General features: G+C 38.4%; 1 protein-coding gene across 2 annotated transcripts in view; it reads left to right on the top strand.

Moving 5' to 3' along the window:
• Positions 1-23,103, top strand: part of NCKAP5 (NCK associated protein 5) — a 354,162-nt gene that overhangs the window by 206,394 nt on the left and 124,665 nt on the right. For both annotated transcript variants that reach the window (XM_039700287.1, XM_039700277.1), the window contains exon 7: positions 16,935-17,025. In XM_039700287.1, coding sequence (XP_039556221.1) covers positions 16,935-17,025 — 91 coding nt within the window. The remainder of the gene's footprint in view (positions 1-16,934; positions 17,026-23,103) is intronic.

Raw genomic sequence — 23,103 nt, 5'->3', positions numbered from 1 at the left:
TAATTCCTTTTTCCATTGTTTTCTTGGACTGGAAAGAGCTGTGTGCTGACTGCCCCTGATCCCCAGGGTTCAGCTGTGTCTGACTTCACAGATTCTGCAGTGGGCTCCTGCTCGTGCCTCAGGTCTCATTACAATTGCTGTCTTTGAACCAGCAGATTTAATAGGGTTATGATTGTGATGTTCCAAAAATATCCCTAGTAGTGGAAAAAGAAGCATATTTTGCTTCCTCAGGTACCAAGATTAAGTGCAAGAAAAATCTATATATGTGCTGAAAATTTTCCCTTAATCACATTAATGTGTCACAAACACTTGCTGTTTATTCTGCAGCAGTTTCTTCCTGTGTTAAAAGAATTACCAAAAGAGACAGAGTGTTCAAAATAGGGAGAGGAAGATGTGGAAGGGGAGAAGAGGAAAATATAACAAACATGCATGAAGAATTTTTGTTGTGACCAACATTTGATTGTATTCTTGTTAGGGTAAAGTAGAAAGACCCTGCTGTTTAATGTATTTCAGATAGGCAGTATACCAAAGTCAGCCTGTTGATGTTGAGGTCAAAATATCTTTTTCTTCTTTATTTCAGTACTCTGCTTCTTGTAGTAATCCAGAGAACTTAAAGTTCATTTTCTTTGAAGAAAACAGTGGGGATAGCATCCCCACAAGGTACTGTGCTATTCTGAATGGCAAGTAGGAGGCAGGAAAAGAAACAAATTTCCAGCGGTGTCTTTCTATTGCTTGGAATTTCAAATCTTCCTGACATACAACTGCAGACCAGTTTTATTCCCAGTTCTGCAGTGTTTTGAATTGGCTGTAATAACTGATTATTCTGAGCCCTTGGAGTGGATGGGCAGCCTTTGTGATGGCTCATTGTAAATGTTGACTTAGGGGCCCCATTTGAAAACAAACTGCTGAGCCATCTTAATGAGGCTGTCCTGCACTGTGCCCACGTTCCAAATAATTGAATTAAATTGAATATGAGTCTTATGTAATTACAAGAGCATTTATTTGATTATATTCCCCACAAGGAAGGTAGATACAAAAGGTTTCAGTAATTTTAAAACCGCTTGCAGTTTGTAGTTGTTATGTCTCTGTTAATTGTAAGTTTTGGAAAATTAATGAAATTAGAAGTGTTTCTGGAGTGCTTGTGTCATCTTTTATCATAGTTTTTGGCAATATCCACTTCATTCCAGATCCTTTTCTGGGAGTGTTTGTGTGCAGTGGGCCTGGGAAAGGTTGTGTAGCAACCTGTGGCTGCAGACTGGGGATGCACCAAAGTCAGGCAGTTTTTTCCTCTTGTGTTTGAGGTCCTAAACATTTGTAGTAATGTTTTTTCTTACTGTTCAATAAATCAGTATTTGCTTGTAAAAGTGGAAACTGAACAGAGAAGAAAAGGAATCACCCTCCTAGTGCATTTTTGTATTGGTCATCACTTCTGCAGTGCTTCTTTATGGGTAATATCTGCAGATTTCTGTTCAAAATGGAACATATGGAATAAAACCAAGTCAGAGTTTAAAGAAGGCTCTCTGTTTAAAAAGTTGTAAATTACTGTTAAACTGGTGTGAGTAGTTGATTAAATTGGTGTGAATGTGTAAACTTTGAAAATTTGTACTCCACTGATTGTTGAACTGGACCCATAATAATACAGTGATCAACAAAGTGATAATCAAAGTAAAACTTTAGGATAATGCATAATAGGCCATCAGAGCATTTCCTGGAGAATGTTACTGAAGTCTATTAATAGATTTTTATTAAGTGTTCCTAAGTATCATATGTGTGCATTATCTGGTTCTAAAGTTAGAAAAACATGGCATTAAGATCCCCAGTCTTGCTTTTTATAGTGGTGAATATGCTGTTAGTAACTCAGATAAAATGAGTTCTTTTAAAAGTAATAAGACTTGCAGCAATAAGTTCTTGTAAAAGTAATGCTAATTCTCTGAGATACCATTTTCTTAACTGTTGAAATAGAAGCAGCCAAAATATTTAAGGAAAACTGTCCAGCAGAATTTTTGAAATTATATTAATGAGAATTCCTTCTTTGCCATTTTTTCCTTTAACTGAATGTTAAATTCACACTAAAATTTGGGCTGGCTCCAGATTTGAGTGAGTTAAAGCTGCCTATCATGTCTGTGGCAGCATCAGCACTGGACATAATCTAGTACAGGACTGAGCTTCTGCAGAGATTTAAAAATAAGGCACCAAGGAGGAAGCCCTGGAGCCACACTGGTTATGTGCACGTGTAGTGGTGTAAATAAAATTCAGTCAAAATGACAGTGAAACTTGATAGCAGCAAAGGTAAAATGAAAAGATTCTTTAGAAAAGCAAAACAAAATGAAAGCACAACCCACCATCTCCTAACTCTGCTCAAATGCCACCAAACTGGACCCATTCAATCATCCAGCTCTGGCTTTGAACTTTTTCCCATTGAAGGAAATTGAGGATGTGTTCTGAGCTTTTCTAAGACTTGTGTTCTAGGAGGTAGCCTGAATTAAGCAATTATATTAAAAGCAATAACGAGTGGCTTTCTCTGTCAAAGATCTCAATGCAGACATGGTCACCAAAAAAAGTAAAACAAAAAATTAAATATCTTTAGTGGAATTGAATTGGTTTTCATTTTAAGTAATTTTTTTTTCTGAATGAGTTTTTCTGTCAGTTTTGATACATGCCATGGGTGACAGAATGATTTTACACTGCCACAGAAAGGCATGTCATCTTATGCTGTTGAGCACAGGTACCTGCTGAAAAAAAGAAACGTGACAGAAATGGACATTACTGGGTGAATTCTTACTTATTCATATTACTAGGTCACATAAAAAGTCTGTATACAAATGGACTGGAAATTCTATGGAAAGGCCTTGGCTCTGAGGAGGATTTCATGCTTCTTTGGAGGATGGCACAGTTTCAGAAGTAGCTGAAAGAAGCATTTGCTTGTGGTGGTGAAGTGTTTTGAGAAGTCCATGCAAGAGTGATTTGCTGTATTTTTTGTTTATTTTTTTAATAGGGAGTTTATATTCCCTGGCCATTGCAGTTCTGGTTGTGATTCACAGTGCTATCCACATGTCAAATTTATCTTGCAGAAGTGAAGCACTACTGACCTTGTGTTTGTAGTTCATAAAACTTTAGCTATCAATCCTTTATATATTTGGCATTTTATCTCAATTTTATGCAATGTGTGGGCAGAAATATATAAATTTTATATGAGATGACATTCATTAGTATATATACTTGAGTTTTAATAAAGCATGAGTGCTGTAATTCAGTATAATCTGTGCAGTCTGCATGGCTTGAAAACCTCAAGCAAAATTTTTCATCCCAAAGTAAACATGAGTGAAAAAATGGGCATAGATACATTTTTTCTCATGGTATTTTAAAAATAATTAACAGTTGGAACTGGCTGTCCTCTAGCAAAGTTTAAGTTCAATTTCAATAACTTGAATAGATTGCAATTTTAAGAATATTTTTCTTTAAAATCAGACTTGCACATTTATAATACTTTCACATTTATATATTACTAGACATTCATCTAGAACGGGTAATAATTTTTTTAAAACAGATTTTATATATGGTTTGCCATATGTATGTTTGGATTCTGAAGGCAACCTGTTCATTTCTACTGCCAAATGAAATATCTTTATGATTGTTAAAAAATGAATTTTTTTTCTTATATTTAAAATGCAAGTACTTTCAACCCAGTATAATATTGCATCATAAAATAGTCATTACACTATATCCACACTGATTAGAAATTTTCAAAGCCCAGTTCAGAAGTGGATGATACTTTTTTTTTCTCCCAAACAATCATAGTTGGTGATTCTGTACTAATTTATTGGGGAATAATTGGATTTTAAATATTGGGATTACAGAGCAAAGTTTCAAAAAAAACAGGGAGTTTGTATTGTGTCTAAATAAAGCACCCAGTTGTAAAACAATGCCTTTACATTATTGAAGAAGGTAGGAGGCAGAGTATGCTTGGTGTGGTTTGGTAACAAAGGACTGAACTGGGATGCTGGGTTTTGTTCTGACTAAATTATTAACCCAGCCAGGTATTGCTTTCACTGAAATCTGAAAGGAAGTTTGAACCCTTCTGGCTGACTGACTCTGGGGAAGTTACCCACTTTTCCTGTGTCTTTTATTTTTACCAAAAAGGAGAAAGTTTTAGGACAAAAGATAGAATGTCGGAAGCACCAAATGATTTTGGATTTTTAAATTTTTTTTTAAATTTTTTTGTTGTTATTGTTGTCCAACATTAAGGCTTTAATACTCTCAGGTATTCTACGGAATACAGGAAAATGGGATTTTTATATTCATAGTTGAAAACTTGTTTATTAAAGACATGTTTGTGCTGGAGGTACATTCTCTCTTCAGATTACTGTTAATACACATTCTCCTAGGTCTATTAACCATTTTTCAGCCCTTAATGCTAGCATTTAAATTCCTGAAGTTTGTATGTGTTTTGATAATGTTTGTAAGCAGGTGCTTGGAACAACTCTCTTGACAGCAGCCTCTGATAAATAATAAATAATACTCAATAGTAAAATGAGTTGATTGCTTACGTTTTAAGCTAACATTAGCTTTTTTTCTCTTGCTTTAATTTTTCATCAGTGAGAGACTGAAAGACTTGTTCCCAAATGAATTAAAAATCCATAAGCTTTTGTTCAAAGAGTTGTGAATATAATCTATTAAAATCAAGATGTATTTTCTCAAATTCTAAAAGATTTGCCTTTAACAAACAGTGTCAGGAGTCAAACAGTGCAAGTGATCACCCCACCAGTTAAGGATTTGTTTCTCCTCCTCCCATAAGGCTGTTTTTCATTTGGAGATGCATCAGTGTAAATATCAAAACAAAAAAGCCTGTGTGAAGAAGAACGTGGCCTTTATTGTAAAATGAATTACCATATTCCTTCAGCAATTCCAAATCCTGTTGATTATATAATTTTTACATTTCCAAAGAGCAAGTTTGTTTTTTTAGCAGGTTTAGTTTGTGCCATTTGCAGCCAAGCAATTTCTCAGAACGTGCTGTGTGTTTAGTGGCTTCAGCAGTGAGTTAGGGTTTGAGATCACGAAGATTAACGAAATCTATTACACTTTATTGTAGTATTCTGAAATTACTTTGAAGTAAATCATTAGCAATGAGCTTAACAAAGGTATAAAAATACTGGGCTAGCACTGTGCTAATAAAAAGATTGTCAGCATCCTTATTGTATAAAAACCTTGAAATAAAAATGCTGTTTAGAACATGCTAATAGAGACAAATATAAACAGACAAAATAAAACAGACAAATATGGATCATTTACAAATTGCTATTATAGCTGTTATTTTGAAAATAAAGTGAATGTGGGTGATTTAAAGTAATTCAGTGTCATTTGAGTTTAATTTTACGCTCAATGCCAGCACTGGATGTTCTGCAAGATGACATTGCTTGCATTTGTGTCAGGTAGGATTGTCTGCTGTGAAGGCAGATTGTCCCACTCTACAGCCACTGCTCTGGATGTGGCTTTTTGCAGGGATGGGATTTTTGCCCACTTGCTTTATTCCTCCCTTTGCCTCCTTTTGGCTGACATCTGTCTGAAGCCATGTGGGCTGGAAAGATCCGTGATTCCCTGAGTGCAGCCCTCCTTGGGAGGTCTGACCCATCCTGGGTTCTGTTCCCTCTCTGCCCACCTTGGCCGCTCCAGGTCACATCTGTCATAAAAATCTCTTTTTCCTTATAACTACAGAACATTGAAACCTGAGTGAATTATTATAATTGTGTCATAAAAGAGAGCTTAAATTAACAGAGCAAGCAGGAGTCTGAGATGTCTCCTGTGCCCACAGGTTGGATTGCTTTTGTGTAACTGCCTGAGAGTCCAGCTTTTCCACCTGCTCAGCTCTGGATGTAAAAGGACCTGACAAACCTTCTTCTCCCATTATGGCAATTCCCCTGTCATGCACAAGAGGTCTTGCCCTATGCAGCATTTTTGCTCATGATGAAGGTAAATGGTCCTTCCTTTCTGGAGAACAAATGGAATATTTAAAGCTTTGGCACTGTGAGGTGCTGCTGTTCAGTGCTTGACATTCATTCCCAACTTGTCCAGCCCAGCCTCTTTCCTGTATCACTATGATTTTTTTGTTGTTATTGCCTTTTTCCCCTCCTGGATGCAGATATCTAAGTTGGTTTGCTAGAAATCAGTCTCCAGCATGATAATAGTGTGCTCTAAGATAATGATAGTTTTCTTTCAACTTTTTATAATATTTAATTAAAGACTCAAAGGGATCTTTTTCTTTTTGTTGATTCTTGCTTAGAGGGGAAAAGAAGTCTCTCAGGAGAACCACTAAATAATTTCTTAGCAAGGCAGGCTTGAGAGGCTTTGTTTCCACCAGGTTAGCTAAAGTACAGCCTGTCTGTTCAGTTAAGTCACAAAGGCCCTGACTCTATGGAATGAACTCTTGTGTTCTGTGGAATGACTTGTGCTCAATGTTAGGCAATTTTGCAATAATTCATGCTGGTATGGTTTGAAACTGGGAGACACGGTAGTTTCTAGAGTCATCTAATTTTTCTGAATTCCTCTGACATAAGTTCAGAATCTTGCAAAATGCTAAACCTCGTGTTTTACAGACATTTCTTGAGGTTTTCATATTAGACTGCCATATCTGGTATCAGTTCTTATATATCCAGGACGAAGAGTGATAATCTAGTTCTTAACATGAGAGTTTTATTTGCTGAGTCAGATTTTGAGGTATTTTAACATAAATGTGTTTATTCCTGTGGTGATCTTACATTTTTGAGTAGCATGAATTGCATGTGTAAGGTGACAGTTTGTAGTAAACTAGTGATGCTGATATTACATCTAATATTAATTTCTGGAGCTGGAAATAGGTGCTAAATATGCTCTGTTTGCTGTTCCTTGTTTAAACTTTTACCTAGTGAATGTATCAGCTTTTCTCTGCAGCAGAGCTGTTCCACCTAGCATGTGTTCAAAAGGCTGAGGATCTGTCCCTTGAAATGGAAGTCCCTGAAACTTTCTGTGGTTTTTATTCCAAGGGATGATAGAATGTGATCTGCTGTTTGGGTGCATGAAAGCTGATTAAAGTTGTATCTTTGTGGATCTGTTCTTAATGCTGCTTGTGAAAGGTGAAAGCACAGAAATGAAGCTCTTGTCTTTACAGAGCTGGATGGCAAAGATTTGCATTTCTCAAAGCTTTCAAGTTATGTCAGACCTGATCATGGAAACAGCCTTCCTCTTGAAGGGAGAGAAGGGAGTTCATATTGAGGCTTTTTTCTGATGAATCTTTGATTAGTGTTTCACTGGTATTTATAATCATCATAAAGCTGTTATGAAATAGAAACTGTTAACTCAATTTTCAGAGGGAAAATCTGAAACAAAGCCACAGAGGTATCCTATGACACTGGGAAGTCTTGAAAAGAGGCTTCTTGAAGCATAGGCTGATGTGTTAACTGCTGGATCTTCCTTTCTGGAGCAAATGAGTTTTGAGTTGATTTTGTTCTCTGCTTTAGATGTTATGAAAAAAAAGAATCCTAAATAGTTATGCTAAATATTTTTACAGTGGAAAAAAAATCCCAATAGGAAACATTAATGAGCTTTGCAATAAATACTGCTTTTACAAATGACCTAACCTTTGTTTCATTATAGTCATGTCCTATGAGAAGTAAACAGGGTAATGTTCAACTAGTGCATTATTTAGAGATTTTTGGTGTACATTTTGAAAGCCTCATACGGAGCTGTGCCCACAGGATTCCCATTAAACACAATGGGAGCCGTGTGGCTAAAATCCTGCAGAGCTGTTTGAAAATGGATCCCATGCTGTGCTGAAGATAAATGATTAAAGAATGAGTGCTTGAATGGGGAGGAGGGAGTGATGTTGTGATTCTCTGTAGCTGGACTGAAAATCCTTCTCTAAGCCCTTCTTAAATGATCTCCTGTTTCCCAAAAGAAATACCAATACAGTACAAATAGTTAAACATTTGCACCTTAGAGATGTCTAGACATCTTTTCACTTTGCATCTCTTTACATTTAACTTTTTTGTTGCACTCTTCTTTTTGTCTTCTTAATTCTTGCTTAAATTTTTCATGTATTTTTTGTTGTTCTCAAACTTCTCTTACCTCTTTTACGCCATGTTGTCTTTATTTCTGATCCTTATGTCTTGCATTGTTCTCTTCAATTCTCTCTTTCTTCAAATGGGAGCAGGCAGTTATGGAAGCACATCTATGCAGTGAATATTTCTGAGCATTTCAGTGCAAATCCTACATACAGAAATGTTCCCCTGCATTTACCCTGTTCATCTCCAAGATAATCCAAATTAAAGAGAAGGGCTTCAGCAGTGTCAAATTAGGATTTTAAAGCTGTGTTCTCCTTTGATATCATGCAAGTGGCTGTGACATAATACTGTGTTTGGAAAGATGGCAGAGTGCTTTATGGAACGCAATTTGGAGGCATAAAACTGCTCTGTCTTTTTTGTTTTAATGCAGCTTTTATTTTTTTCCTCTTGCATTTCATTTCTATCTTGATATTACTTTTTCCCTTCTTTTTCTTATCTTCTTTTGCTTTTGACAGGCTTGCACTTGTACAGAAAAGGAGAACATGAAAAGTTATTAATGACAAAGTACATGTCCTTGATTTTTTGTGACCAGCTCACAATTAGTTTCGTGCAGCTCTTGTTTGTTGGTATCAAAACTGATGGTGCTGTTTATGACACTGCTGCAGCACTCTTCTGTGTGCACTGTCATGTATTTTTATTGCCTCATTATCAACTGCTTGGTTGTAGAAAAGCTGTCAATATAATTTTAGAGAGGCTACCACTACCTAATGACACAGGTAATTAAGCCCTTGGAGACCATTATTCTGGCCATATATTACTTGTTTAGGCTGGTTTGCTCTGCTGCTGTGGTTTAGAAATCTAAAGCCACAAGGCTTTTGTTCTGACATCTCTGCCACGACCTGCTCTTGTGGGTGGTTTCTAACCACCTGAAAATTAGCAAGAGTAATTATTTGTGCATCTGAGGTTTCTTTAGCAGCAGATCTATATTGCTGCTTAATGCATCTGTCCTGCAGGAGGATAAACTCCCTTTGAGCTGGCACCACTGGAATAGGAATCTGTCTTGTTCCAGGCAGTGCTGCAGGAAATCTGCCTGGAAGAAGGGATTCCTTATGCTCAGAAGATACCTGGCATTCACTGTTCTGGCAGTCACTTTGGATCTACTTGGAGGCAAAACATGTTGAAAGAATTTTATTTATATATTTTTCACTCCATAACTCAGTAATTTGGGGGGTGTAATGTGGAGGGTTTGTCGTGTGAGCTTTTTAATTTTGAGTGGCTCTAAAATTCTATAAGTAGCTTGAAACAATAGTGGTTGGTCTACATCAGGGTCCTGGTATGCAAAATGAAATATGAGTATTTGGAGGAACACCAGCTACGCATTTTCAAATATGGAAAAACAAATATTTGTTTAAAATGTAGAAAAAAAGAAAAATTGAGCCCCTACCATTATTTGAAATGGGAAAGATTTGCAGTCTGTTTGTATAGTTGCCTGTAATTTTTTCTGAAGCTTTTAGTTGTGACTATTTCTGGTGCCTCCAGCATGAATATAGTTTGAACTTATGAACATATGTTTAAGATGACACAATAATTAACTTTTTGTGTGTGCCTGGTTCTATCCACTTGTAGTTAACAAAAATTTCTCCTGTCCTAAGGTCCCAAATATGCTACTGGGGACTAGTAGGAGGGATAGTCCTTCCAGTTGAAAAATCCTTTTAATTGCTGGTGGGCAGTTTTTCTGCAAGGCTTAGTCTTGGGCTGGATTTCGTTCCTCCATGCCTGTAACTCACAAAATCATATACAGGGCTGGTGATGGAAGACACCCATGCACTCCATATGGCATTTGTCTATCTGTCAACACAGAAATAAACATTACCACTGAATTCTAGTGCTGTTCAGAAGCTTTTTGCTGTAGATAGAAGTTTGATGAGTGAAATCCATATGACTGAGAGAGACAATGGATACACTTCCAACATTTTCTGGCTCAGATAGTAGGTAGAGCAGTTTCAGAGAAATGTCAGGCCTGCCATTGCGTGACAACAGAATTCAGACTTGTGTGGGAGCAGTGATGTGCCAATGCTGAGGTCTTTCAAAATCCTACCCTACTTATCTGGTGCTCAAAACATTCATGTTATTTTAAGGCTACCTTGAAAATTTCCACTGGGATCAATGGCCAGTGGTTCCACACAGTAAAAGTTGTGCTCAGCCTTTCAGTTCTGTGTGATTTGGAGTCTTGGCATGGTCCAGGGGACAGAGAACCTGACTTTTCTGCTTTGGGAAGGGTCCTCCTCTATTCCTGTGACTGAGCTCAAGGCCTGTTTCACACCAGCATGGCCATGCAGTCATTGCCTTCATCATGCACAAGATATTTGTGATGCTCCTCATCCTCATAGTGCCCTTTGGATGTCAAATAGCCTTTGAGCGTGTTTTGGAAAGAGGGGTTTGTTCATACAAATATGTATGAACATATGAACATGAATATGTGAAAAGAGCATGGCTTGTGCAGTTTGGATTTGCCACTAGCAAATGCCCCAGGGCCTGTGGTGGGGAAGGGGTGGTGATGATGCTGCAGGAGAAGGATTTGCCTGGATATTTCTGGATTGATAAGCACCTGTGCTGATGAACAGAAAGAATAAATATAAATTATACATTACATGTGCGTCTTTCTGCTGCTGTTATGAAGGATGCTATTACTTTATTTTCCAACTGAAATATTAAATGGGGATATTGAGCATTCTGCTTTCCCCAGCCCACTGCTATCAGGCTGGTACCAGTGCTTATCCTAAGCAGAACTGAAAACCCCTTGGGGTTTAAAGCCCCAGCATTTCCCATCTGTCAGTTCTCTTTTTAAGTTTATCACATACCCATTTGCACATCTCTCTCTCTTTTTAATCTATTTCCAATATCTAAATTCTTTGTAGAAGGCTGTGTTTGTCTCCTGGGCCCAGCCCTTGGAGCCATGGGCTCACAGCTGGCTGCAGGGGCTCCTCAGGAGGGGCACAGGGGACAGCAGAACTGGGGACCACCATGGGGTGGCTCATCCTGGGGACCACCCTGGCTCACACATGGGGCTCTCTGTGGGGCTGCAGGACTCTGCAGAGTCTGGAGAGGAGCCTGCAGATCAGGGGCAGAGCTGAGGAGAGCAGGCAGCCGTGTCTGCTCCTAATGGAAATCCCTGGAGACAGCATGGAGCAACTCAGACAACCACTAACTTAATTGAAACGAGGTAGAAGGAGAGACATTCCTGCAAGGATGCAGTGAACAGGAACTGCTGGTGATGAGCTTTTTTTTCCTGTTACATCTTGTAAAGCCACTTTGGTATTTTCCCTGTTCAACCAGAGAAAAAGCCGCAAAGCTTTGAATTTAGTGATGATGGAAGTGAGATGTAGGTAACCCCAAACCTGAAGTTCAGAATTACTAAGAAGTAGGGAAACAGATTTATCTGGGATCTGAGAGAAGCTCCTTGTTGGATTATGAGATTGGAGAGGGAGCTGGCAAGCTTGGACAGAGGCACAGAGTTCTGTCACAATGCCAGACAGAAGGCAGTGTCCAAAGAGACAACCAAAGTCCAGCTGGTAAAAATACCAGCTGGTTCACAGGTGAACAGGAGCTAAAAGAGCTGAGAAACCACACATGAACCTTTGTCTGTGATCAGGTGCTAGGAAGGGCTGAGACAACTAAAGTATCTAAAATCCAGACCACATCTCTAGGAAATCTATAACTAAAAAGAGAAGTCAGGAGACTTAAATAGGAGAGAGACAGGAAGCTTCACTCTTTCACAGATAAGAGCTGGAAAAAAATATCCTCCTGAGAATTTTAACTGCACTGAAGTAACAAGCTGAAGCTAGAGAAAGATCTGTTATTGATATTTTTCTCTAAGACTAAAAAATTATCCTGCACCTTGCATGAGATGAGAAATAAAAAGCTGGAATATAAAGCTCAACAGCTGCAGTGGGATTCTGTAGAAACCTTTGGATACATCTCTGTAAAACCAAGTCAGAATCAAGCTGAAGGAATTCTTGTGACATCCATTTGAAGTAACCACCAAGTAAAGTCACACGAGCTTGAGGATGATGAGAAGGGAAGGTGATAGCACCTAGCAAAAGGCAGTGCCAGCCTGTGGAAATCTGGAAGGAAGTAGGTCAAGGGGGAAGGGTGGAAACTGTCATGGACCTTCCAGTGCTGAACAGCTCCGTGCTGCCTGTCCCTTGGAGGGAGAGCTGCTGTGTGGGACAGGGCTGAGCAGAGTGTGGGTTGGGGAGAGTGTTTATTTATGGCAGAGGCACAAAGCAGGATTTCTGACCGTGACATTGCTGTGGGATGGCACCAAGGACGTGCCTGCCTGTGGAAGTGATGGTCCTGAGAAAACTGCTAGGGAATTTAGGAGTTTAATTGCTCAGTACTGATGCATCAACCTGAGCAGGGTCTGCCCAGCCTGGCCTGGTTGAAGCTGTGCTCTGGCACCTGCAGGGCCAGGTGGGAGAGGGAGGCAGCAGAGCTGTCAGAACCAGGACACTGAGAAGCATTAAAAGCAAGTCTCCAGCAAAAATACAGAGGAAGCTTCCTCCTGCAGCCTTGGGCACATGAGGTCTGTGGGCTGCTCCCTGGGCAGGGAATGAAGTTTCCTCCTTTCCATAGGTTCCTGTCTCCCCCTTGCCCAGGAACACACTTGGGGGAAAAAAGCCAAAATAAATAACTGTCTATTGCAATTGGATTAGTTTCCTGAACAGTACAGGACAAATTGCATATTTTAAGTGTAGGAATTATTTTAGTTCAGGAGGAACAGCAGCAAGAACCTGTGGATTATAAATTCAAGTCCTCAGCTCTTGACATGATTTGTAATTAATATCGTAAATGAATCAATTGTGGCTTGAAACTGTTTGTATTTCTCAACCTGTTACTCTACCTGGCAGGCTGGTTCAGAGTCTTGCTTTTTCAATTATTAAAAACATCCTAATTTCAGCGTAAATGTATTTATAACCATGAAATAGAACTTGTTTTTCAGTCATCTGCCTTAGGTTGATGTAGTTTTCTTTCATACTTTGTTTTTTCCCACTGATTCTCTTGTATAAGTTATACCTGGGTACTTAAACCCTCTGTCTCTTAAGTTTAGCAAGTTGTTTAGTCTCTTCTTGTGGCACCCACTGTCATTTCAACAGCTTCAGAGCAATCCCTTTTGTGGAATCCTCTCTGGATGAGCCAGTCCTGAACACTTGTGGTTGTAATTGTAAATATCTTCCAGATGGAATCTTGACAGTGCTTTCCACAGTAGTGTTAATATTTTATGTTAAGTTCTTATATTTCAAGAACAGATTCTGGTTTCTGAATGCCTCATTTCTTCTTTTTTGCACTTTGAGAAATTTATCATTAGGTTAGGTCTGGTAGAGATCTGTTCCCCTACTCTAAAATGGCATTTTGTGAGGAAACTTAAGGAGCTTGTTTTTTTTTTTAACATGGTTTTCATTTATATTCTGCTTTAAAAAAATCCCCCTAATTTATTAAAAAATACAAGTTGAAAGGAAGACTTGAGTTTTAAGAAAATGACAATTCAAATGACAGATGTAACAGAAAATTTAAGGGCTCTATGCAAGATGCTTCAGGTGAATAGATAGTAAATAAAATACAAAGGAAAGGGGAAAATAAATGTTCTTAAATAGTACTTGCAGAATGTAGACTCACAAGTGATGAGCTTTAGAGGCTGATTTTTCAGATTTTAACATCTTGCTAGTTACATAAGAGACAGAGAATCCTTGGCAAACCAGTCCAGCAAGAAGGCAGAATTCACGTGTGGGGATAACTGTCCTAAAAATAATCTGGAAGTGCTGAATGTTGGATTGGGTCCAACTGAGATATTAGAATCAAAATCAAGAGCAAATAACCTTTTGTGGTTACCAGAAGGGGGGGAAATATAGGTCAGTATGTAGAAATAGCCTTTCATAAAGCTCATAATTTTTCTGCTTCACTTCCAAAATTTTCATACCCTTTGGTGGCCTTGTTCAGGGAGCAAAACATGGGACCCCAAGCTGAATTTATAGAGGCTCCATTATTTTTGCATTCTGTAAATAGGATTTGTGGTAAATTGCTCTGGCATGTGTTGTCACTGAGGAGAGTTTTATAGATCATAAGATAACAACAGCTTTTCAATTAAGGTGCCATTAGTTTATGCATCAAAACCTCCCATTCATAAGAAACAAATCTCGATTATCCTCCTGTGCCATATTTGGTCCTCAAAGTGAACACCTGGGGATGTGAATGAAGAAGCAGCAGCTCACAAACTGCAGGAGCACTGGCAATCAGAGCTTTGCAGTGAATTTGACTGAAAGCATAATTCACCTAGTTTTCTCCTAGCTTTTTCTTCTTTTTCAGATATTCCATGACTACCCAAAGCTTGTAATGTCCTCCCAGGGATGGTTTGATAGTGATGTGACCACAGTCTGTTATGTCTGTGGTTCAACTTAGTAGCTGCAAACAGCAAAACCACAGAAGTTTCAACTGTCTTTAACGGAGCTCTTGGTCATGCTGGAAAAATGACCCTATTGCTTAGAAATCTGGGTGCTGATGGAAGGTGTTTCTGAGTGCCACAAGAAGCTGAGTGCTTGCCTGCCCCTGTAAGGCTGTTCAACAAGGCAGGCCCGTGGTCCAAAATAGATTATCTGACTTTGACTGTAGATTAAAGGACCTACTGAATTTAAGAATTCATAATTTTCCTGAGCTGGTTTAAATGATCATAGTAATATGCAACTAGACTTTAATTTCATTAATGCCCTTAGGTCTAAATTGAAAAACTGTGATTTAGTGCTGGTTGAATCTATTCTTTCTCCCGTTTTAGTTTGTTTATTAATTTGGAAGAATGTTGTGGAGGACTAGCAGTGGAGCTGCATTTGCATAGATAAACATAATAATTAAGAATGTTATTACACCATTAATTTAAAAATGAAATGGTGGGCATGTTAATAAATTAAATCATTCAGTGAGGACTACACAGGAATTTATGGTGTGAACCAAAATGATTTGTTCTTTCATGTAAAAGGCATCTGATTAAGGTCAGCCTCTGAGCAGAAATGGTTCCAATCTGCAACTGAAAAACTGAACCACTGTCTGCACTAGAGATTAGAGCTGGCTTGATTTTATGCACATTTGGTCAACAGATGGTCAAACTATTCTGTGGGCATTCTGGCAGTGTAGAAGTCTGCACATCAATGACAAAAAACATCACAGGAGTAAGTAGAATGTCAGTGTTCATCTGAGTAGAATGAGCACCCAGTGTCAGCTTCTTGAAAAGTAGTGCAGTGGGCTGACTTGAAAGGAGAAAACCTGGAATAACATCACATTGTTGCTTAATTAGCCAATGCCATTCATTCTGATAAGACTGAAAGAACAGAAAGACTACGAGGCTCATATAAAAGATAATGCTATTGGCCTTTGGCCAGAGCAGTTAGCTAATATTTTCTGTCTCACTGGATTGTTACCTTAGAAATAAACAAATATAAAAAAATATGCTGTAAATAATTCTTCTGCTCAGTTTAATTTGGAAAGAGTGCTACACAAAGTCATGTTTCTCTAAACACAGTAGGGATAAACAACAGCAGGCAGCTCCTGGTCTGATATGCCCAGGAATACTGGCACCTTCTTCAAGGTCACTGTTTCAATAGACAGTGTATCTGGCAGTATGAGTTAAGGTATTTCCCTCTTCTGCTTTTGCATCACCCTTATGCCTTTGCCACAGCAGTTTGCCCTTCTCCAGCCCCTATTCCATCTGGGCTGTTTTTCCAACTGTCTCAAGGGACTGAGACTGCTTGAAAGGAAAAGAGCAGAAAATATGAAAGAGAGAGATAAAAGCTGTTGCAACACAGCTGAAGAAGAGGCTGTACAGGGGTAGAATCTGTGTAGGACATTGGGAGTGGGGAGAAGTGTGACGACCTTGGCTGGAATTTTCACCAGGTTTGGTTGTGAAACCCAGTGTCTTTGTTGTCGTGTCCATCACTGCTCCTCTGGTTTTGATCCTTTTCCTCCTCTTACACACAGCTGAAACCAGCCCTACTCCCAGCCCTACAATTTGTGATCGTGACATCTCCTAAACCCCTAAGGGATTTAATTTCTGATCCACCTTGAGTGGGACCAGTGTTTCATAGGTGGCTTCTCTTTTTCCTATTGTAGGAAGGAGCAGAACTCCTTTTTCTGAGCGGGCTCCATTCAGCAGGGTTGGTGTTATCATCAGTTTAACATTCTTGATGAATGTGTGTAGATCAAAGATGACTTTTGATGGGTCCTCTTAGCAACTTTTAAAATGGAAGTGCAAGCCTTCCCCCTTTAACTGATGGAGCTGAAGTTGATTGCACTGTCCTGAGATGGTGGTGCCAGACTGGAGCCTGCACTGGCTTTCTGCCTGTCTGAAAGGGCAGAGAAGGGTGAAAGTGTTCAGCTGCTGTGCCCCTGTCAATTCTGTAATAGGATTTGCCACCAAGGCAGGGGCACAGGCTGCCCCACAGCACAGACAGTGATAGCAGAGATGCCATGGGCAGCCTGTCTGAGCTACACAGACCCCACTGCTGGCTCAGAACACAGCTGTGTGGGGGGTTTTTAACCTGGCTGCTCCTAAATGGCAATAATCTTATCGTGGTGGTGTTTGCACTCTTAACAAGGTGATGTCTTTTGCACACATTTGGTTTTAGTAGGATTTAAACAATACAACTAATTACTGTGCATATTCAAAAGATAAAAGAGTGCCCTTAATGTGTTATTCATAACTTGGAGCATGAGAACATTATAAGCCTAGGATTGTCTTTAAATATTAAATTCATGGTAGTCGTGGATGCATTAGGCTCTTGTAAAGAACAAAAACACTAAATACAACTCAGAAATTTTTCCATGCAGTTGACTTTTATAAATATTTTTATTCTCTAGAATGGAGGAGACAGTGAGAAATCTGCTGCAGAGCCAAGGATCCCCAGGCCAGCATGGAGAAGGAACTGTCAATATCATGAAGGTATATCAGGTATTAGTGACTTTTTACCTGTTTTTTGTGGTAGAAAAGTTCTTTAAAACAAAAATCCCACTACTGAAACAAATATCTGGCATTGTTTCCTCTATTTGTTTATTAATTATGAATACTTGTAAGTGGTTGTTGGTTCAACCTACATTTTCCCAGGTGTTCTCTCGGCAGAGTTTGATGTTTTTCACTTTTATTGTCCTTGTGTTATCTGTTGTTGTTGCTCCTCATAGTTCACAGAGGACAAAAAAAACCTAGTTTTGAAGCCTTTATTAAAGCACTTAATATTTTAAGTCATATGTTTCAGCATCTCTAGTAAACATAGTTGTTTTTGGCAACTTGACCTTCAGATTGTGATGGATAATTTTACCACTCGTTCTTATTGGGTGTGGGGATCCCTGTCAAGCTTCACAGTTTCATATCCCTGCTTGTGGCAGGTGTGTTTTATCACCTCACTAGGGGCAGAGAGTGTCTCAGGACAGAGTTTAGGAGAGAAAGATTTTAGAGGCTTTTCAGAGGGAACCAGGTCTGTTTATAAGACACAAGAGTTTTACATTTTCCTAACAGACTGTTGCATTCTGGAAGCAGTGAACCTAAGGTGGTGGAAAACCTTTAATTTAAGAGTCTGGAAACAGGACTGAGATACTTCTCAGTTAATCAAATAACAGGCACAGGAATTCTTAAAATATCACTTAATGAAGTCAGTCCTGTACTGTATCTTTTTAAACAGAATAAGCATTCTTATAAAATACTGAAATAATATATTAAAGTCTATACCAGGTAGTGATCCATCAGATAAAACACTTTTCAAAAGTTTGAGTTATATTAGTTCATTCTTACAGCTGATGGATCAAAAATACAGCAGTATAGCTAAACAAAAATGTATATTAAAGAGTATTTATCACTGTAATTAAATTTTCATTTTAAGCTTGGGTTGAAGAGAAAGGAATCTTTTAGTTTAACCTTCAATGTAATCAAATTTTCTTGTTAAAATGATAGCCTGTAAAATTTAATTTCAGAACAAATTAAATTTTTTTGTTGAAGTTATAATAGAACATAGTTCTTTTAGAAAATGTTGACAAAGGCATCTCTATTTTATGCCCTATCTTTTTGGGGTGCAAAATTGAAGCTCAGTACCTTTCTCTTATTTCCTTATGTGTTTAAATCCATACATCCTGCTCACTGCTGTCACCACACACTGGTTTTACTGAAGTGGGCTTGATGTCAGTCTCTCCTCAAGGTGTATTACTTGTCTCCCCCTGTCTATTCATAGCAGACATCTGGGATGATTTTATTATCTGCTTTTTCTGTGCTGTCTTCCTGTGGAAACCTCAGTAAGGTGGTAGCAGAATTAGGTTTCAGCTTTTTTGGGTTTTGTTTTTGAACTCTCAAGAAGAAAAGCAAAAAAAATACTGCAGTTTTGTTACATAAAACTGAAGGTTTGGGGGTTCTTTATTTTTCTTTTGGGCACTAAACTGGAAAAAAATTAGCTATGTGTTCTTTGAAATGTGAGATTTTGTATGCTGCTTTCCTAGAGGGGAGATAAACCAGTCATTCCAATTTTGGTGCTTGTATATTTCTGTGTAGTTTTTTCACTATCTTTATTTGTTTCTTAATTTTTGGAAAAAAAAAAAAGACAGAATTTGGGTATGATCTTGGATTTTCTTCTCCTTCTGGGCCACACTGATATACATACTTATTGTCCCTCAGCCAGGCAGGAGAAGGGGCACTGTGGTGTGCTTTATGTAAAATCACCTGGGTTTACTTTCTGATCAGCAAAAGAACAAGGCACTTGTGCCCAGATGCAAGAATGTTTCTTCATTTTCCTTCAGCTCTAGCAAACACCCCCTCCATATAGCAAATGCACCCCTTTTGTTCCCTTCTTTCTGGACTCAAGGTTTTGTTTGAATTTGATGGGCGATACTCTGGCAAATTCCTCAAATTGGAGCTTTGCTTTCTTTCAGAGTGAAGCTGTTTCTGTCCCAGGGCCTTAAAACACCCATATTCCTGTGTCTCTGGGATTATTTTAATGCATAACACCTTCCTTCCCTTCCTGTTCTCTTCTTGTTCCTGGGAACATTTTCACTCATGATAACAAACTCAGCTTGTTTTTTAACCATTTTCATTTCTTGAATATTGCCGGTATGCAATCTTCTTTGCTTATGAATTTCCTCTCCTAATCCATGACTCAGAAGCAATGGGTTTTCCTCTCCTGGAGGAATAGCTAGGCTGCTGCATCATACACCAGTCTGTGGCTGGTAAAACAGGTCAGAAACACAGAACCTTTGTGTTGTGTTGTGTTGTGAATGTTGTGGGTTTTCTTTTTCTGAATCAGCAATGGGTTTTCCTCTCCTGGAGGAATAGCTAGGCTGCTGCATCATACACCAGTCTGTGGCTGGTAAACAGAAACACAGAATATTTGTGTTGTGTTGTGAATGTTCTGGGTTTTCTTTTTCTGAATATGTTTTTGAGTCATCCATCCTCAGATCTCTTCTGTTCACTTTATGAAAAATGTGAACAAATGGCTTTTTTTTCCCAGGAATTTTGAGGAATGGCTGCATTGCCATGGCCTGGGCTGGCTCCCTGCCATGTAGGTCAGGGATGGGCTCACTGGGTGTGTTACAGTCACACAGTGAAAGCTGGGCAGTGACCACGAGTCACAGCCTCAGCTCATACCTGGAAGGCTCCTCAAAACAGGCACTTGGCAAAGAATCTCTGGTCTGAAATGTTTACAAAGCATTTTAACATTGAGAAACATATTAATGAAGCTTTTTATGAATCATTAATATGTTACTGAAACCAGCTGTGTGGAAATCATGGACAAACATACCATTTAAACAGATGATGAATCTTAAAAAAGTGCTGTGTCCAAATTCAGCAAGATACATCAATATTGCAACAAAGACATTTCATTTGTATTCCTCCAAATGTACTGAGGCAGTTTTTTGATATATTTATGAGCATAATTCACAAATAGGAATAGAACCTGAAATGTAAAACCCAGCTAATGTTCCTTAAAAACACCGAATGTAAAACCCAGGTAATGTTCCTTAAAAGCACTGATGTATTCAGGTTTTTGGGAGCATGATAACTGTATTATCAACCTGTATTTGTGAAGGAAGTATAAATAAAATTTTGTATGTTATATTCATATGCATACAAAAACCTTATTGAATATGTAACTACTAACATGGTTCTGAAAGACATCCTCTACAATCAGTTACCTTAGGGAACATGTCCTGAACCTCACATTTTCTCTGTGATTAGTGTGATATCATCAAAACTGTATGATCAGTGGTTCAGTAGAGTAAGGGATTTTAGTGCAGATTCAAAACTCTGTGTTTCATAACAAATGGGGACAAATGAGGTGATTTCCAGTGTGATTTACCTACATATGTCCCATATTCTCTGACACAGTGGTGACTTAGTTTTAGTGTGTGAAATTTGTTGAAGTAAATATCTGAATATCATAAAAGATAACGCTGCACAATAAATGTTTTTGATCTATTGAACAGTCTCTATATAGTTTTTTAACAAATCTAATTATTGTTCTGGTATGTATGAAATTGACTTCTTATTATAAGACCAATATGCCTGACTCCAGAATAAATATTCTTGTTAATGAACTTTAAATGTTGCATAGTGATAATGTTAGAATAATAACAATAAGAAGGTGGGGCCTAAAGCATGCAGTCTTATTGCAATATTTTGTTAGGTCTTGCCTAATTCTTACTTAAAGTAAAATAGTCTAACTCTTTCCATAGAGCTAGATGCCCTATGGGATTTTAATTTGTTGGATTTAAAGATGAGTTATGTGATTTCTTTTGGATAAATGAATTAAGAAGCAGGGTTGTAAATTAAATTCTCCTTTGTTGTCATTTCACATAATAATAAAGGGAAAATTTATAATGAATGCTTGCATAAATGTAGACAAAAATGAATGTTATTTGAATAGCCTCAACCATCGTATTTCTTACTTTAAATTTTATTTGACTAAAAGACTCTACTATGCATTAGCTTTATGGTGTTTCCAAGAGACATTGACCACCTAAAAATAAGATCATGAAAGGCCATACACAAGAGCTCATGTATTCCCCAGAAATAATTGTGTGCAGTTCTTGAACCCCAGACCTTAAAGGCAGCACCCCATAGACTCTCCTTCCTGAGTTTACCCTTGAGATCTGGATATCAAAAAACTTTCCTTCTTGATCACAATGCTGGATACCCTAAGTAGAATCTTCCATGATTACAGATAATTCAAAGACTTAAAGGGGTTTTTAACTCATTTTGACTTTATGTCAGTGTACAGGGATTGAATAGATGAGGACCAGAATTTGTTGTAGGCTCACAATTTAATATCATTCTGAAATTGCCCACATGAGCATTAAAGCCCAGGACAGACATGATACAGTCACACTGGGGAGGTAGAAACATACACAAGTGGTACAGGCACACTTCAGGTGGCATTGTTTGCCACATCAACCCCATTTTTTGTCTGCATGCTTTTGTGTTACTCCAATGTGGAACAGTTGTTGTGGCTGTCACTTCTAATTTGCACAGCCGTTGGTGTCAACAGCTCTTTCACGAGAGGAAAAACTGTAACCATTGGCAATATAATTTTATCTCAACACAAAATTATACAAGCTTATTGTTCAGGCCATTGATATGTAACATTTTATAGGTAGGGTTATGGCCATGAATTGAAAAAAAGGCACTAGCTGAATTCCCTACCTAAAATCCACGCAGGATTTTTAATGCTAACTTCTAGTGCAGAAAGAGGATATGTGTCCTTAAACATCTGTCTCTGGAATGGAAGTGCCCACAGGGGACTGCCTGAGCCAAGCCTCCTAAGCTGCTGGGGAGTACATTACTAGGCAAATATTAGCAGATTTGTGTCTCACAGAGAAGGGCAGAGAGGAGCTGTCCTCACTCTTGGGAGCTCCACTGGAAATCCTGCGATGTCAAGGACACAAGCATTTGCTGTTGGACTTTTTTTCCATGCAGAGAAATGCAGGGCTAGCTCACTAACAATTTAATGGCTTTTTGTAGATTTGCACCACTATGCAAAGATTTTGGTAAATATTTAACAAAAATGAGGTTGGATTCTCTGCTTTCAAAAGAGGGTGATGGTGCTTCTGAGACACTGTTCAAAATTTCAGTTTTGTTACAAAGAGTTTTCCCCTTTTGGTTGTTTGTGATACTGAAACACAGCAATGGAGTTGGTTTAACACAGCAAAGCCTCACAAGTGAAATGTGCCACTTGTGTGCCTGTTTGTCAGAAAACAGGCTGTTCTTTCCTTCCCAGAATCATGGAGTCACAGCATTTTTTGTTGGAAGGGATCTTAAAGATCATCTCATGCCACTCCCCTGCCATGGGCAGGCAAACCTTCCACTGGACAGGTTGTTCCAGTGCCCATCCAAGCTGGCCTTGGCTACATCTCAAAACACAAAGCACTGTCAAATTAAAGAGAAAGCAAAACAAGAATGTCCTGTACTTACACAGAGTTATCCACGTATTTGATTATATCCAGTCACCCACAGTTTTTGCCTGACATCTTTGTTGCCATCAGGGGTTGAGAATGCAATGCCAGTCCTTGAAGTACCAAGTCTGGTGAAGGGTAGATGAGGTCTCCAGATACAGATCTATATTTTCACAGTGTACAGGTGCCATTACACTACCACTTCAATCCATCACACATCCTCTAGATACCTACAGTATCAAGAGGCCAAGACTGACTGATTTGATGGTACTATATTGTATTATACTGACTATAATTCTAGTTTACATTTCCCCCTTCTGTATAGCATTTCTATTTTTTGTTTTATCTTTCTTTTTGTTCTAACTTTGGGAATGAATCCACAAAAGTTACCCATTGCCTGAACATGAATGTTTCATTCTTCCCAAATGAATGAATTTATATGTGGTCAAGTGAATTGCTCTCTCCCTGCTTCCCCATCTCCATAAAAGATACTGCATTTTGACATTACATTGATACTTTCTGCATTTTGACATTATTTCCTTGATATTTTCCAACCAGCAGAAAGAAGCACTAGTTATTAAATTTTAAAAAGTTGAAAAAAAAA

This window comes from Passer montanus, unplaced genomic scaffold, assembly GCF_014805655.1.
Source record: "Passer montanus isolate IOZ18808 unplaced genomic scaffold, ASM1480565v1 scaffold1, whole genome shotgun sequence".
In the NCBI taxonomy this organism is placed as follows: Eukaryota; Metazoa; Chordata; class Aves; order Passeriformes; family Passeridae; genus Passer; species Passer montanus.
Note: the sequence above shows the minus strand (reverse complement) of the source record. Positions and strands in the feature narration are given on the sequence as shown.